This window comes from Mustela erminea, chromosome 16, assembly GCF_009829155.1.
Source record: "Mustela erminea isolate mMusErm1 chromosome 16, mMusErm1.Pri, whole genome shotgun sequence".
In the NCBI taxonomy this organism is placed as follows: domain Eukaryota; kingdom Metazoa; phylum Chordata; class Mammalia; order Carnivora; family Mustelidae; genus Mustela; species Mustela erminea.
In genome coordinates, this window is record NC_045629.1 from 20,862,790 (window position 1) to 20,880,504 (window position 17,715).

The 17,715-nt window shown below is 37.4% G+C and overlaps 1 protein-coding gene across 1 annotated transcript; it reads left to right on the plus strand.

The window, feature by feature from the left end:
• The first annotated feature begins 2,780 nt into the window (after nt 1-2,780).
• On the plus strand, nt 2,781-3,186 carry LOC116575115 (SRA stem-loop-interacting RNA-binding protein, mitochondrial-like). The gene has a single exon (XM_032316249.1). It carries the CDS (start codon nt 2,784-2,786, stop codon nt 3,117-3,119), a length of 336 nt encoding a protein of 111 aa, XP_032172140.1. The 5' UTR covers nt 2,781-2,783; the 3' UTR covers nt 3,120-3,186.
• The last annotated feature ends 14,529 nt before the right edge of the window (nt 3,187-17,715 follow it).

Sequence of the window (17,715 nt, forward strand, 5' to 3'; positions counted from 1 at the left end):
CACCCAAATTAATTTTGAACTTAATGTTGGCTACTTTATATTGATTGCATGCTTTGGTCAAGACAATACATGGATTCTCCATCTCTATACAGATTATTATTTTTTTTTAAAGATTTTATTTTTTTATTTGACAGACAGAGATCACAAGTAGGCAGAGAGAGAGAGGAGGAAGCAGGCTTCCCCACTGAGCAGAGAGCCCTATGCGGGGCTCGATCCCAGGACCCTGGGATCATGACCTGAGCCGAAGGCAGAGGCTTTAACCCACTAAGCCACCCAGGCGCCCCTCTATACAGATTCTTGATCCTCTTTTAGATGCAGTAGTGAAAACAACAGTTTTCACTCACTAGATTCTCTGGGTTGATTTTTTTTTTTCCCCTCTGAATAGTCCTCTGGCTAACCAATGCTTTTAGAAGGAGGAAGATATGATATTTAGAGGCTTATGGTTGAGGTAACATGTCTAATATTTTCATTTATTTATACTACAAGTATTTACTGAACACGGCTTTATTACCTATTGCTAAATAACAAACCACTTCAAAATAACAGTAGCTCAAAAGAACAATCTCATTTTTTGTAATGATTATGTGTATTGGCTAGTGCTCAGCTAGGTAGTTATTTTGCTGATCTTGCTTGGGGTCTCACACATGAGATTGCAGGGGTTGTATTACCAAGATGGATTCTTCACTCACTGGTTGGGAACCTTGGTGTTCTAACATGTGGCCTTTCTCTCCAGTGGGGCTGGCTAGATTTCTTACACAATGGCTCATGATTTTAAGAGGTGGTTAGTGGAAGCTGTCACACTCCTATAACCTGATCTCAAAGTCCAAGGATGTCACTTCCACTATGTTCTATTGGTCAATGCCAATCACAAGATAAAGCCATTTTCAAATGACTTTTAAAGGAGGGAAATGAGTCCTTCAGCTCAGATTAGAAAGCTGATAAAACATCTCTCCAAATTCCATGATAGGAAGAAAGGACAAACTACATACTACTGACATTTTGTGAGCCCTTCTAAGAATTAAGGTCACTGGACAAAAACTACTTAAAATCTAGAGAGAGAGGCATGTGCAGGGTGAAATAAAATTTGGGCATTTGCTTACCTTGGACAGACCCCACCAAACACCATATAAGCTGGTCTGAATATTCAGCTAGCAATGAATTGCTAAAGACCAAGTATGAACTTGAAGGAGAAAATGAAGCCCCTGGAGGCTACAGACATGCGGCAGGTGTTGGGATGGGTGAGTGTTTCATCCTCTTGCAGCTTTTCCTTGCAAGAGCTCTTTCAGGTACTGACAGGGAAGACCAAAGATAATCCTCAGAAAACTTCCCTAAAGTGCTGGTTTGGGCAGAGAGTAGCAGCCACAGCCACAGCTTTGTCCAGATTTATCTCCCTTATCTCCTTTATGGAACAAAAGTCTTAATCCATTAGGAAAAGGGCAACAAAAACTATAGCTCGAGGGTAGTGGTAGTAGCCCACTGTAGCTGGGAGAGGCAAATAAGAAAACAAAACAAAACAAAACACTTTTACCCCTGGTGGAGGGAAGGAATATGTGCTAGGTCCAACTTTACATATAAAGAAGATGCAGGAACACTTGTGAAGGGCATATTCTCCTGCACTTGCATTCCATTGAGGCTTATTCAGAACACCAGAAAACAAGCCCTTTTCCCCACCATCACATTAACAACTGTTGAATACAATTAAAAGTGGAAGGTACAATGGGAAACCAATACAAAGGAAAGACCTTAGGCCAACCAGGGAGAAGGTGTTGAGAAACCCACTGGCAAATTAACCGTTACCCTAAACATAAGATATCATTAGAAGAATTTGGATCATTAGTGCACTGAGGGTAATCACAGCAACAACAAACTTAAAATCCTGCCTATCTCTGGCGATATTAACATAAAACTCCAGTTTATAAGCCTTACAGAAAAAAGAGGCATGCTTAACATTAAACTTAAAAAAACTTACTTACTTCATTATCTAGTATTTTGTACAACATGACCAGATTTTAACCATAAAAAGTATGAGATTTGCAAAAAGGCAAAGAAAACAAAGTCTGAAAAAATAAAGCAGTTCTCAGAACCAGACTCAGAATATGACAAAGATAATGGAACTATCAGATGGAGAAATTAGAATAACTACGATTAATTTGTTAAAGCCTCTAATAGAAAAGAAATATGCAAAATAAGACAGGCAATTGCAGCAGAGTGGGAAATTATAAGATAGAATCAAATGGAAATGCCAGAGGTAAAAAACACAGTAACAGAGATAAAGAGTGACTCTGATAAAGTGATTTTGACTTCATTGGTGGCCTTGACATAGCCTAGAAAAGAATCAGTGAACTGGAAGATAGGTCAATAGAAATTACTCAAGTTGAAAAACAAAAAGGAAAAACTGAAAAAAAAAATCAAAGATTACCCAATAGCTTGTGGAATAATATCAAATGGTATAACACATGCATAATTGGAATCTCAGAAGGAGAAGGAAAAGAGAATGGTACAAAAGAGGAATATTTTCAAAATATTGGAATATTTTCAAAATTAGTGTCAGACATCAAACCATAGATCTCAGAACCTCAGAAAACACAAAGAAGGGGCACCTGGGTGGCTCAGTGAGTTAAGCCTCTGTCTTTGGCTCAGGTCATGATCTCAGGGTCCTGGGATTGAGCCCCACATTGGGCTTTCTACTCAGCGGGGAGCCTGCCTCTCTCCCTACTTGTGATCTCTCTCTGTCAAATAATTAAATAAAATCTTAAAAAAAAAAAAAAAAAGAGGATCTAAAGATGGCTGCCTCTGCAGTGAGGGGTGCTGTGGCGCTGCGAACGAGTGTTAGCCGGCCCGTGGCTTTTGTCAGAAAAATCCCCTGGACCGCGGCCTCGAGTGAACTGAGAGAACACTTTGCACAGTTTGGCCATGTACGAAAGTGCACTGTACCTTTTGACAAAGAGACTGGATTTCACAGAGGTATGGGTTGGATTCAGTTTTCTTCAGAAGAGGAACTTCAGAATGCACTACAAGAAGAACATCACATTCTTGATGGAGTAAAGCTCTACGTTCAAGCTCAAAGACCAAAAGTTTTGCAAGGGGATCAGACATCTGATGAAGAGAAAGACTTTTGAGACTATTACTGCCTGTTAGAGTAAATAAAATCAAAAATTTTGTCTAAAAAAAAAAAAAAAAAAAAAAGAAGAAGAAAAAACAAGCCTAGGTGCACATCCTATTCAAACTACTGGAAACTGAAAACAAAAAGAAAATTATAAGATCAGTCTTAAGAATACTTACCTATGGGGTGCCTGGATGGCTCAGTGGGTTAAACCTTTGCCTTCGACCCAGGTCATGATCCTGGGGACCTTTGATTGATCCCCACATTGGGCAAATTGTTGGTGGAGAGCCTGCTTCCCCCTCTCTCTCTGCCTGCCTCTCTGCCTACTTGTGATCTCTCTCCCTCTGTCAAATATATAAATAAAATAAGTTAAAAAAAAAAAAAAAGAATACTTACCTACAAAGGAACAGTAATAAGAGTTAACAAATTTCTTGTCAGAAACAATGTAAGAAAGATGAAAGTTGAGGACATCATTCAAATGTTAAAGGAAAATTCTATATCCAGTGAAAGCAGTCTTCAAAAGTGAAAGAAAAATAATGTCTTCCTCAAACGAAGGGAGAGGAGATAATTTCCACTCTTGATATAAAAAGCATCCTGTGCATATTAGGGAGAGAAGAAATTGGAGGATACCTTTGGAGATTAGCTATAGGCATCTACTGCATGCAAGTTAAGTTTATGCTTTTGGGCAAAGTCCATGTTAACTCATTAGTATTAGTTTTTTCCTATCTATAAATTGCTGGTATTGATCTCTATGATTTCCATGATTTTTAAAAATTTTACTATTTATTTTTTCATGGTAGTTGTACATTGTTTTTCATTCTTTTATCAGTCTGGACATAGGCATTTTTGTGTGTAATATATAAAAATAGTCTATTTCAAAATTCATTAACATATCTAAAAAATTGTAGAATGATTGGCTACATATAGTAGCTATGACTGATTATAATCAATGTTTAGAAACTTAACTCTCTATACATAAGCTGAAGTCTACATGCTAATGATAATAACTGTATCAATCAGGAGTCAAATTGATTAACAACGGTCAGCAAAGATAATTTCAATTTTAGAATTATTTTTTATTAACATTATCTTTGACGTTTCTCTTTTATCTTACGTTAACAAAGAAAGGCCCTGGATATTATAATTCAGTTTTGACAAATACAGATAGAGTCAATCTCTTCACTTTTTAAAAAAGATTTATCTACTTGTTTTAGAGAGAGAGTGTGTCAACATGAGCAGAAAGGACATAGGAAGAGGGAGAAAAATCTCAAAGAGACCCGGCATTGAGAGCAGAGCCTAATTCGGAGCTCAATCCCAGGACCCTGAAATCATGACCCGAGTCAAAACCAAGAGTTGGATGCCCAAGTGACTGCACCACTCAGGTGCCCCAATCTCTTCACATTTAAAATACTAATAAAATTATTGGAATCAGTTATAGATTTGATACTCTTAAAATTATTTTACTGCCACTTAAAAGGATATTTGTGACATGATGTAAACTATGACTTAACACTACAACTTCCAGATAGTCTAAAGCTTAAAACATTTGTGTATATTTGTTAATAAAAATATAATTAATGAGGCTTTTTAAGATAGTGAGGTAGACTTTATTCAGGACATTGTGATAGGCATAGAGACCACTATAATGGGATTGCACAAGGTGGGAGAAAGAAGAGGCTCAATTCCAAATACAGTATGGGCACATGAGAATTTATAGCCAAAGAGCAGGGGGTGGATCAGTGGATGGAAAATCACTAAGAGGAAACACCAGAAGTAAGCGGGTGGGGGTTGGGTAAATGAACCTAACAGGACTCTTGTTAAAGAGAGGCCAGAGTGATCAAACATCAACTGAGGGATGGAGAAAGAGGAGGAATCTGATCCTATATTGAAGATGATGGAGATATCAAAGATATAGAGTGTGGGTTAAACCATTTGGCAGGGTTTTTACTAAAACTGGATTTTATATGGAAGTGCACAGATGAACCTAGGAGAAGTTTCAAGAACCTCACTAAAGTTTAGCCAAGCAAAGAATATTTGTCATAATATAACAATCATTATATGATAATATATATTAAAAGGTAGCACTGAATAAAGCAGTGATTCTCAAGTTTGAACAGGCATCAGAAGTACCAGGAGGGCTGGCTTAAAAAACAAAAACAAAAACAAAAAACAAAAAACAGATCGCTGAGCCCTATCTTTATAGCTGAATCAGTAGACCCTGAATAGGGCCTGGGAATCTGCATTTATCACAAGATTCCGGATAATGCTATTGTCTTTGATCAGAGAAGCACCCTTTGAAAACTCCTTGCATAGATGAACAAATTTATTTTCAGATCAGACACACTGGAGTAAAACCAAGATTTGCTACCAATTCACTCTGAGAACTTGGGCACAACCTTAATGTTTTAATCTATAAAATGTAATACTGGGGTGCTTTAGTGGGTCAGTTGGTTAAGTGTCCAGCTCTGGATTTCAGCTCAGGTGATGATCTCAGGGTTGTGAGATCAAGCCTCATGCTGGGCTCCATGCTCAGCATGTGTCTGACCCTCTCCCTCTGCTCTTCTTCCCACTTGCTCTATCTCTGAAACAAACAAACAAACAAGCAAGTAGATAAAATGGAGTATTAATAGCTACTGTGTGTTTATTTCTAGAATCCCATGAAGTGCTTGCCACAGTGTCTAAATCACAGGATAAATCTAACACATTGAAGCTGTGAAACTATTTTGAGTGTTTGATAATGAAGGCATCATTGGAAGAGTATTATTGGCAATGAAGAAGTCAAACTCTCTCTTTGCAGATGACATAATACTTTATATGGAAAATCCAAAGACTCCACCCCCAAACTACTAGAACTCATATAGCAATTCAGTAATGTGGCAGGATACAAAATCAATGTACAGAAACCAGTTGCTTTCTTATACACTAACAATAAAAATATATAAAGGGAAATTAGAGAATTGATTCCATTTACTATAGCAGCAAGAACCATAAGATACCCTGGAATAAACCTAACCAAAGAGGTAAAGGATCTGTACTTGAGGAACTCTAGAACCCTCATGAAAGAAATTGAAGAAGACATAAAAGGACGGAAGAGCATTCCATGCTCATGGATCAGAAGAATAAACATTGTTAAAATGTCTATACTGCCAAGAGCTATCTATACTTTCAGTGTCAATCCTGATCAAAATTCCACTGGCATTTTTCAAAGAGCTGGAACAAACAATTTTAAAATTTGTATGGAACCAGAAAAGACCCCAAATTGCTAAGGAAATATTGAAAAAGAAAAACAAAACTGGGGGGAATCCCATTGCCTGGTTTCAAGCTTGACTACAAAGCTGTGATCACTAAGACAGCATAGTACTGGCATAAAAACAGATATATAGACCGATGGAACAGAGTAAAGAGTCCAGATATGGAACCTCAAGTCCATGGTCAAAAAATGTTCAACAAAGCAGGAAAAAACATACAGTACAAAAAAGACAGACTCTTCAATAAATAGTGCTGGGCAAATTGGTCAGCTATGTGTAGAAGAATGAAACTTGACCATTCTCTTACACCATATGCAAAGATAAACTCGAAATGGATCAAAGACTTCAACATGAGGCAGGAATCCATCAGAATCATAGAGGAGAAGATAGGCAGTAATCTTCGACATCGACCACAGCAATGTCTTTTAAGACATGTCTCCAAAGGCAAAGGAAACAAAAGCGAAAATGAACTTTTGGGACTTCATCAAGATCAAAAGCTTCTGCACAAGCAAAGGAAACAGTGAACAAAACAAAGAGACAACCCACAGAATGGGAGAAGATATTTGCAAATGACACCACAGACAAAGGACTGATAACCACGATCTGTAAAGAACTCCTTAAACTTAACACACAAACAATGGATAATCACATCAGAAAATGGGCAGAAGACATGAACAGACAATTCTCCAAAGAAGACACAGAAATGGCTAACAGACACATGAAAAAATGTTCATCAAAATTAGCCATCAGGGAGATTCAACTCAAAACCACATTGAGATACCACCTTACACCAGTTAGAATGGCCAAATTTAACAAGACAGTAAACAACAAACATGTGTTGGAGAGGGTGTGGAGAAAGGGGAACGCTCTTACACTGTTGGTGGGAATGCAAGTTGGTACGGCCACTTTGGGAAACAAATTCCTCAAAAAATAAAAAATAGAGCTACCTATGACCTGCAATAGCACTACTGCATATTTACCCCAAAGATATAGATGTAGTGGAAAGAAGAGCCATCTCTACCCCAATGTTCATAGCAGCAATGACCATTGTGGCCAAACCTTGGAAAGAACAAAGATGTCCTTCAACCAGTAAATGGATAAAGAAGATATGGTCCATATATACAATGGAGTATGATGCCACCATAGGAGGCATAAAAGATAGGATGAAGACCTATATTTTATATCAACATGGATGGGACTAGAAGAGATTATGCTGAGTGAAATAAGTCAAGCAGAGAGAGTCAAGTATCATATGGTTTCACTTACATGTGGAGCATAAGAAATTACACAGAGGACACTGGGAAATGGAGAGGAAAAGTGAAATGCAGGAAATTGGAGGGGGAGACAAACCATGAGAGACTGTGGACTCTGAGAAACAAACTGAGGGTCTTGGAGGGGAGGGATTAGGGGGTTGGGTGAGCCTATTGGTGGGTATTATGAAAGGCACATATTTCATGGAGCACTGGGTGTGATGCATAAACAATTCATTTTGGAACACTGAAAAGAAATAAAATAAAATAAAATGGAAAAAAAGAGTGTTATGCTTTTCTCAATACAATATATTTAATTCATATAGCAGAAACATTGAGCAAATTAAGTAAATAGATGAATATTTTGATCCCGATAACATTAATAGGAAAACTACCTTTTGAATTAGAGGTGACTATTTCAATGCCATTTCTCAAGAGGGATTCCTGTTTTGCAAAACAAAAATTGATCAGTCAACCAATAATTACTGAGGACCTTTGTTCTCAGACAAAATACACTCTTTCACAGACATACTCATATATGCATATAAACTTTAAAGTGAATACAAATTGACTGTTTTATTTTTCTTCTCTTCTCTTATGATATTGTCTATGGAATTGGTGCCTCTGTTTGTTGGTGGCATTCCTTTGCTTTGTGCCACCTCCCCCAAGCTTCAACAGACACATCTTGCATCAATTGAGTACCTACAGCAAAAGTGGCAAACAGATGTGTGGGCTCTGTTGTATTTCAGTATTGTAATTTCCTATTACTGGAAAAAAAAAATGAGAAGTGTCACCAAGGAATCCAGGGGCATTTCCTGACTAGCAATGCCTTTGAAGTTGAAGAATATTTTACAAGAGAGGGTTTAATTGTAAAGAATCTTAATCATGTAGAAAAAATATGCCTTTGAAATATTTTCCTTTGAACAGCACATTTACCAGTTCAGGAAGCTCATTTCTATGAAAAGATATTTTAATTTTAATACACTTACTTTCCTTACATTGCATGTATCCATAAAACCACAATTTTATTCTTAGTCTTATTTACTACATTACAATGAAAATTAGGCTACTTGCCTTTAGCTATTCTGTATAAAAATTTTTATTCCCGAAACCCATTATTTTGGAGATGTAATTTTACCTTTAATTGAAGAAAACAGTATAAAGTGGCACAACTGAGATTTTCTGGGTTTATATCCCTGCCATTTCTGCAGGGGACTATTCTCCACTTGAAAAGTCTAAGAATTCCTACTAATGTTAATTCTGGTTATAAACTCATCAATGTGAAAGAAAAGATTTTATTTCTGATCCAACTTCCCTAACAAAGGTAATTTGCTTGAAGTTTGACTAGACTAGACTTACCTTGACATAGAGATTTGATCATGCAAAAGCTGACACAAGGGGAATGAAAAGCTTATCATTTGTTTAAGATAGGAGATTGACTCTGTTCAGTTTATGTCAAAAACACATATTACCATAAATATTTCATTATTTCTTCCAATTAGAAGGTAAGATTATTTGCTTGTATTCCTATGTAGCATATATATCGTGTAGTATATATATCATGATCAGGAACATATTTCATGTCTTGTCATAATAACACACACACACACACACACACCCAGGACCATTGAAATCCAAATGAGATGTCATTCATTAGGAAACCACACTGTTCTGAATTAACTGCGCTTCTGAAATGAAATAAATATTTTCAGTTCCTTTACTTAAAACACAATCACTAATTGCAAATGGATGTACTTATATCATCAACCTAGTCTGAATAAAATATCTACCATATTTGTAAATATACTAATAATTAGTATGTATGTATGTATATTAATATATCTTTTGCCCCAGTATCTCTTAAGATTTGGGTTGCAAATTTGATTTCTAGGTTGCTTGTTTTGTCCAGTTTTTGTCTTTAGTGGTGTCAGTATTGCCATTAATAAACTTGATTTTGACTTGAGGGAAGACCTACTATTATCTTCTTTTATCTTTTCCACAAATACTTATCAAGTTAAAACCTGTGGCTAACCAATAATATTTTCTCATAATAGAGGAAATGTAAGGCAAAGAAGACTATGCCAGGTAATGCAAGTCAGGTGAGGTCTCTTCAGAAGACCCTAGCAGCAGCCTTAAATTTGTGTAAAGGAAAGCTTATAGAAGATGAATAGAATAGGGAGTGAAAAGCTTGGGGAACCACCTAGAAGCTGAAATTAGACTGCACGTTTCACAAAGCTGAGGAAAAGTCAATGGAAAGTCACAAAGAATGGGGGTGGGGAACAGAACGTGTGGAGTAAGGTGGGGCTGGTGATAGGATGACAGAGATTATAGTTACAGTAAAGCTAATATAGAAAGAGGGTAAGAGGTATAAAAAGATTGGCAAATTTAAGTGTCAAGAACATTATTTTCTTCTTAACTAGGAGGCTTCTATGCCAACCTAGTCAGTTTTTGAAAAATAAGAATTGTCTGGACTTCCTAAATATGCTTTCATCCCTGCTTTAGTGAGAAACCCAGAAAAAGACCTAAAGCAGTTTCATAAGACATCATTTTTGGCTAAAAACAAACAAGTACATTTTTAAAATCCCACATTCATCCATCTAAAAGTTTTCTTAGAGTCTAATAAAAATAGTGTTTCTTCTAAAATGAGCATTTAAAAAACCTTTCCTTCCCACAACATGAGCAATAACTCCTGGGAATACCGGTATACTGGAAATTTCTGATAAAAATCAAGGGCAAATTTTCCAGGGCATTTAATTTGACTACATTTTCCCTAAATTTTTTCTTAAAAAAGAAAAGCTTGCATTAGCTATTCTTCAAACATCTCAAAAGAAATTATCAGATATATTCTCCAATGCCTTTAAATTTTCAAAGACCATGTCAATCATAACAAAAATAGTGCTTTCTGTTTTAGCAGGTTATTTTGAATTCTAGAAAAGAAATATAAAGTGAAAAATACTTTGCTCTGTTCATAAAGATTAGGGATTAAGGTCAACATTAATAAGTAAATATCTTTCCTGTGGCAACAGTTAAGGCATAGTTTGAATTTAAAACACTATAAAAACACTTTACTTATAAATAGGCCAAATTTTGATCTTAAGATCTGAGGGAGGCCTGTGAGCATGAGCCCCACTGTTGCAGACCTTCTCAGCAGACAAAAGGGCTTCCAAGAACTGTTATGAACTAGAAGGTGTTATGCAGGATGTTATAGCTGACCGCAGATAGACCACCGGGACATGGGGTACATGCTACAAGCAACATCAACAGCAGCAGATGAGCAGCCTCACACGTACAGCAGACTGCAGATTAACCGCAGGCGCCCTTGACGCAGTGACTGAACTAGCATATAAGCAACACTGGCCCTCTGCTTGTCAGAGTGTGCTCTTGGGACACTCTCGCTCAGATCATCCTCCCGGTCGATGCCCCCAAAAGGTGTGCTCCAGGGAGGGGATCGGTTACCTTCTCAGTCGATGCACCCAAACGGTGTGCTCCAGAGAAGGGGATCGGGCGGGAGTACCCTGGGTCCTCTCCCTAGCCCATGCGGCTAGAGTTGTCTGTCTTGTATTAGCTATTGTGTGGTATGCGCTAATAAACACCTTTCGCTTTCAGTTATTGTGTGTGACCCGTTTGCTCCCACCATCGAACCGGCTCACTCCCCTGGGAGCTCCGTGAGCGGCAGAGAGCTCCCAAGATCTATGGTTGCAGACATAAGGTCTATGATTCTGACACCAATTCCAGTGTACATGTCTTTTCCCTCATCACCAAGTAAGTCTTGGATACCAGCTCAATGTCCTACAATTCAACTCATTCTGATACTATCTAATTGAAGACAGTGTCTGGTCCCAGAGGTTAATTGCTCAGTCTTACAAGAACCCGCCAACCCCCACCTCAAGTCTAATCACAAGTCTAGGTTGTCTCCTGTGATTCTGACCTACAATAAATCGGAGGTTCCAAGGCCCTTCCTTCTCCTTGGGTTTCATTACTTTGCTAGAGCAGCTCACAGAACTCAGAGAAAGTTTTACTGACTATATTATTCGTTTATTATAAAAGGATATAACTCAGAACAGCCAGAAGGAAGTAATATACAGTGTAAGGTCCAGAGAAGGGGCACAACTTCTATGCTATCTCCAAGCATGCCACTCTCCCAGCGCTTCCAAGTGTTCAGCAACCCAGAAGCTGTCTGAACCCCACCTTTTGGGTTTTTATGGAGGCTTCATTATATAAGCACGTTTGATTTAATCATTAGCCATTGGCAAGACATTCAACTTCTAGACACTTTACCCTTCCAGGAAGGTCAGGAGGGTGGGATTGAAAGTTCTAGCCCTCCAATCACATGGCTGGTTCCCCTGGCAACCAGTCCTTTTTCTCAGGAGCTTTTCAAAAGTCACCTCATAAATATAAACTCAGGTGTGGTTGAAAAGGGTTCATTACGAATATCAAGACACCTTCATTGCACTTATCAATTAGGGAAACCATAAGATAGATTTAATGGAGCTCTCAAGTTTGCTTATCATTCTTTTTTTTTTTTTTTTTTTTTTAAGATTTTCTTTATTTATTGACAGAGAGAGACAGTGAGAGAGGGAACACAAGTAGGGGGAATGAGAGAGGGAGAAGCACTTTTCCCACAGAGCAGGGAGCCTGATGTGTGGCTCGATCCCAGGACCCTGGGATCATGACCTGAGCCAAAGGTAGACACTTAACAACTGAGCCACCCAGGCACCCCTTTGCTTATCATTCTTAATAAAAATCAAATCCCTGGAAATACCATAGAATTTTCAGATTCTCAACACATCTTAAGTGTAGGGTAGCCATTTTTATTCATAACTGTTTCAGAGTCCAAACCATCTAGATTTATCCAATTTCAAGTACTCTATTTGTTGTGCCCTTATTTGTCTCAGAGTTTCTGATTTTCTAATACAAAAAACAAAATTTCTTTATCTATTGACCTGAATGCTTTCTGATTCTGCTTCTCAGAAAATTTAAAATAAGAGTAGAAATAAGCCTCAGCTTATAAGGTCAATTAATCTACAGCAAAAGAGGCAAGAATATACAATCAGGAAAAGACAGTCTGTTCAATAAATGGTGCTTGGAAAACTGGACAGCTACATGCAAAAGAATGAAACTGGACCACCATACACAAAAATAAACTCAAAATAGACTATAGACCTAAATGAGACATGAAACCATAAAACTCCTAAAAGGAAATAGAGGCAGTAATCGCTTGAACATAAGCCTTAGCAATATTTTTCTGTAACTGTCTCCTCAGGCAAGGGAAATAAAAGCAAAAATAGAGCTTTTGCACAACAAAGGAAGTGGGTCCTCACCAGAATCTAACCATCCTGAACTTCCAGGCTCCAGAACAGTGTGAAAGAAGTTAAATCCAGTCCCTATTATTCCATAATGGCCAGAAGCAGACCCTAATTTTCCTATTACATTCTTTTTCAATTCACAAGTTTTTATTTAAATTCCAGTTAGTTAACATCCTTATTACATTTGAATACTGCCTATGTCAGATATTGAATTTCTACATATATTATAATGTATCTATTGACTATTCTCTGTTAAAGTAGCCTATTCATGTGCTAATATCATTCTTTTGATTATGGTGGCTTTATGTTAAGTTGTAATATTTGCAAGGCAAATCTCTCCCCTACTTGTCATACATCTTTTATTTACTGCTCCCAGATATTTTTTAATGATAGAAAGACTTTCCCTTTTTAGACCTTGTTATATGACCTCAAATAACTTCTAATTATATTCAACTAATTGACACTTTATCCTTACTGTTAGAAATAAATCTAAGGTTTTTAACCACATTATAAATGGAACATATTTCATATTTCTGTTTATTGCTTATTATTCCCAATACAGAATAAAGCTACTAATTGTTGCATGTTTATCTTTTAAAAAGGAATCAAATCTTCCTGTTAATAATACCATAAATCATTTAGCAAAAAGATAATCTCTTCTTTCAATATTTACCAATACAGACTTTACCATATTTAAGCCATTTATTTCAATGCTTTCTTAGAGTTTTTATTACAATTTTGGCTGCCTTTTATCAAGTGCTATTTCAGAATGTATTGAAATGATGAAAACAGTTTCTTCTTTAATGTGTTAATTAGGGAATTATGTTAATTGGGATATTCTGATGTTGAATTCCCTTCCATTCCTAAAATAAATCCTACTTGATAATTTTGATACAGTTATTATTATTAAAATTCTAAATATTATTAAATTCTATTATTAAATAGAATTCTATTATTAAAAGTCAGACACTATTAGATTGGATTGAAAAAATAGCCTAGAAATAGGTTGATTTCAAGAATTATTCTTAGGGGCGCCTGGGTGGCTCAGTGGGTTAAGCCGCTGCCTTCGGCTCAGGTCATGATCTCAGGGTCCTGGGATCAAGTCCCGCATCGGGCTCTCTGCTCAGCAGGGAGCCTGCTTCCTTCTCTCTCTCTCTGCCTGCCTCTCAGTGTACTTGTAATTTCTCTCTGTCAAATAAATAAATAAAATCTTTAAAAATAAAAAAGAATTATTCTTAAAGCCAATAATAAAAAATACTGCATAGTGCAAAAGGGTGCAAGAACATAAAAATATAATTAATTATAGTGGGAATTTTGATATAGCTCTTTCAGAATCTGATAAAATGAGAAAACAAAAATTAAAGATATCATGCAATTAAATAATCCATAAAATCTTAATTTTATGTATATATAATATAACACTCTATATTGAGAATAAGCTTTTTTTCCCACATGATCAGTGCACGACTTTTATAAAAAGTTTTATCACAAATAAGTTTGCCACAAATAAATACTGAGTGTAGGGACACCTTGGTGGCTCAGTTGGTTAAGCTGCTGCCTTTGGCTCAGGTCATGATCCCAGGGTCCTGGGATCAAGTATCGCATTGGGCTCCTTGCTCTGCAGGGAGCCTGCTTCTCTCCCTACCTCTGCCTGCTGTGTGTACTATTTCTCTCTCTGGCAAATAAATAAAATCAAGAAAAAAAATACTGAAGGTATTTTTTAAAGATTTATTTTTATTTATTTATTTTTTATCTGACAGAGATCACAAGTAGGCAGAGAGGCAGGCAGAAAGAGAGAGGAGGAAACAGGCTCCCTGCTGAGCAGAGAACCCCAATGTAGGGCATGATCCCAGGACCCTGGGATCTGAGCCTAAGGCAGAGGCTTTAACCCACTGAGCCACCCAGGCACCCTGAATGTATTTTTCAAAAGCAGAGATCACTAATTACCATTTTTTAAGAGTTAAAAATAAAGGGGCACCTGGGTGGCTCAGTGGGTTAAAGCCTTTGCCTTAGACTCAGGTCATGATCCCAGGGTCCTGGGATGGAGCCCCACATCTGACTCTCTGCTCAGCAGGGAGTCTGCTTCCTCCTCTCTCTCTGCCTGCCTCTCTGCCTACTTGTGATCTCTGTCTGTCAAATAATTAATAAAATCTTAAAAAAACATATGAAATATATGACCCAAACTAGTGACTTGAAAATTAAAAAACACACTCCTAAATCACTTGGATCAAAGAAGAACTCAAAATAGAAATTACAAACTGCTAAGGAAGCAAGGTAAAGAAGAGAGTTAAAATTACTGAGATGTAAAAAACAAAACAAAACAAAACAAACAAACAAAAAAACTGTGCATAGGAAGATGTATAGCCTTAAATAGCTTCAGCATTAAAGAAAAATTATCGATTGTATATGATCTTAGTAATTATCTTAGGAAATGAGAAAAAAAGCAGCAAGAGAAATGTGACGAAAATAAGAAAATAAAATTAATAAAGAGGTAAAAATAATTAAAGAGGAAAAAAATGTATAAAGACTAGAAATTCCAAAAGCTAGATCAATTTACAGACCAGTAAAACAGAAAACCTCCTCACAAACCTGGTTAAGAAGAAAAGGACACAAAACAAATATATAAACTATTAGAAATAGGGGCACCTGGGTGGCTCAGTGGGTTAAAGCCTCTGCCTTAGGCTCAGGTCATGATCTCAAGGGTCCTGGGATGGAGCCCCACATGGGGCTCTCTGCTTGGTGGGGAGCCACCCCCTCTCTCTCTGCCTGCCTCTCTGCCTACTTGTGACCTCTGTCTGTCAAATAAATAAAATCTTTTAAAAATAAATAAATAAAATAAAATATAAGGAATAAAAAAGACACAACATTGATATAGAAGAGATTAAAATATGGCATTTTTGTATTCAATTATATGGCAATGAAATGAAAAGCTGGGGAGTAATAAAGATTATTGTGCAATGGGGCACCTGGGTGGCTCAGTGGGTTAAAGCCTCTGCCTTCAACTCAGGTCATGGTCCTGGGGTCTTGGGATCGAGCCCCGCATCAGGCTTTCTGCTCAACAGGGAACCTTTTTCCTCCTTTCTCTCTGCCTGCCTCTCTGCCTATTTGTGATCTCTGTCTGTCAAATAAATAAATAAAATCTTAAAAAAAAAAAAAGATTATTGCGCAAAATGTAAACTACCAAATTTTTTCACAAGAGACTATAAATAGATGTTGCAAGTTAGGTTAATCACTACTACTTAAATAGGGACTACAATTAGATGGGTTGACTTCCAGCTCACATGTTTAATCCAGATAATTTCGATGTTATTTAAACTATTCCAGACCACAGATTTTTCTAGATGATTTCTCATTTATGGTAAGAATTCAGGTTAACTTTAATAATAAAACTTGTTAAGGAGAGCACAAAAAAGGAAAACTAGGCATCCAATGCTTTTATGAATATGGATGCACATATTGATGATCAAGTAGAACCCATTAAGTTGGCACCACATTTTAAAAAATAAAATATGATTCAAATGCATACAAATGTGAGAGGACAAAATGTAAGAGTTGAGAGAAATCTGCCTGGGATATGCATATTCCCTTCCAGCTTTTTCTTTTTCACTCTCCCCTCATTCCACAGACTACACATGTCAACCTGACCTCGGGTGCAGCTGCAGAGCACTTTCAAAGCAGCAGCAAAACATAAGAAGTGGGAATACACAGAACCTCCTAGGGCTTCACAGTTGTTAAAGTGAGAAAATCCTCTCTGGCAGCTGTTGAGGGAATGTATGAATGAGATCCTGGAGACACTCTTCAGGGATCCAGATGTTTGACTTCCAAGGGAGGCCCACAGATCATTCTGGGTGGCAGATGTGGCGAGTGTCCTAGAACTCAGAGTACTTCCTAAAATTCCGGCTCCTCCACTGGACATTGACCTTTCTCTCTTTTATAGATGATTTTGCAGTCGAAGCTGTTCTTGTCACCTCAAAGCTACTGTGCTTCTAATGGCAGGGATACATAGCCTTTTCCAGGCCATCTGTGAATTCTGTGCCTTTGCAATCAAGGTGGGGCCAGATACTCTCCTCTTCTTCCCCATTTTGTCCTTTATTTCTGCCTCATGTCTTCTGTCTTTCCAACTTTACCTTCTTAGTTAGACCTTCTCTATACCCTGTTCTCAGCTCAGTTTAGGTTGGAACGCAGTCCAGCACTTTGACAGTAGCTGCAGCTCACGCTGAAAGTCATGATTACTGAAGCTATGGAGTAGTTTCAGAATGTTGGCAGCAATAGCTTGAAGTAATGGCAGCAGCGATTAGGTAGACTCAAAGGTGACGATTCTAATAGTTGCAAGTTGGGCAAAGGTGCCAGCAGTTTCCATAGTGATAATGTTGGTTTCAAGAGAAGCAACAATGAATAATGGTCATGAACAGAAACTTTTCCAAGGTGAGTTACTAGCCTCCTCCCACCTGTCCTAAACATTGTAATTGCCTCTGTAGCATCCCCTTTACTCCTACTCAACTGGTTTCCATGAGATTGAACTCACCCTCAGTGCTAGGGATGACCTGGTTTGACCTAAGCCCCTCATGACAACTTCTTGCTACACTAACTAGTTCAAGGAAAAGCAAAAATTCAGACCTAAGCCAATCAGTATACAGAATTCCTTCAGTCACATTAATTGCTGAAGAAATGAATCTGTACCATTAAAATGGCCCAATAAGAGGGTCACCTTGGTGGCTCAGTTGGTGAAACATTGAACTCTTGAACTCTTGAACTCTTGATAGCTCCATAGCTTCAGTAATCATGACTTGATTTTGGCTCAGGTCATG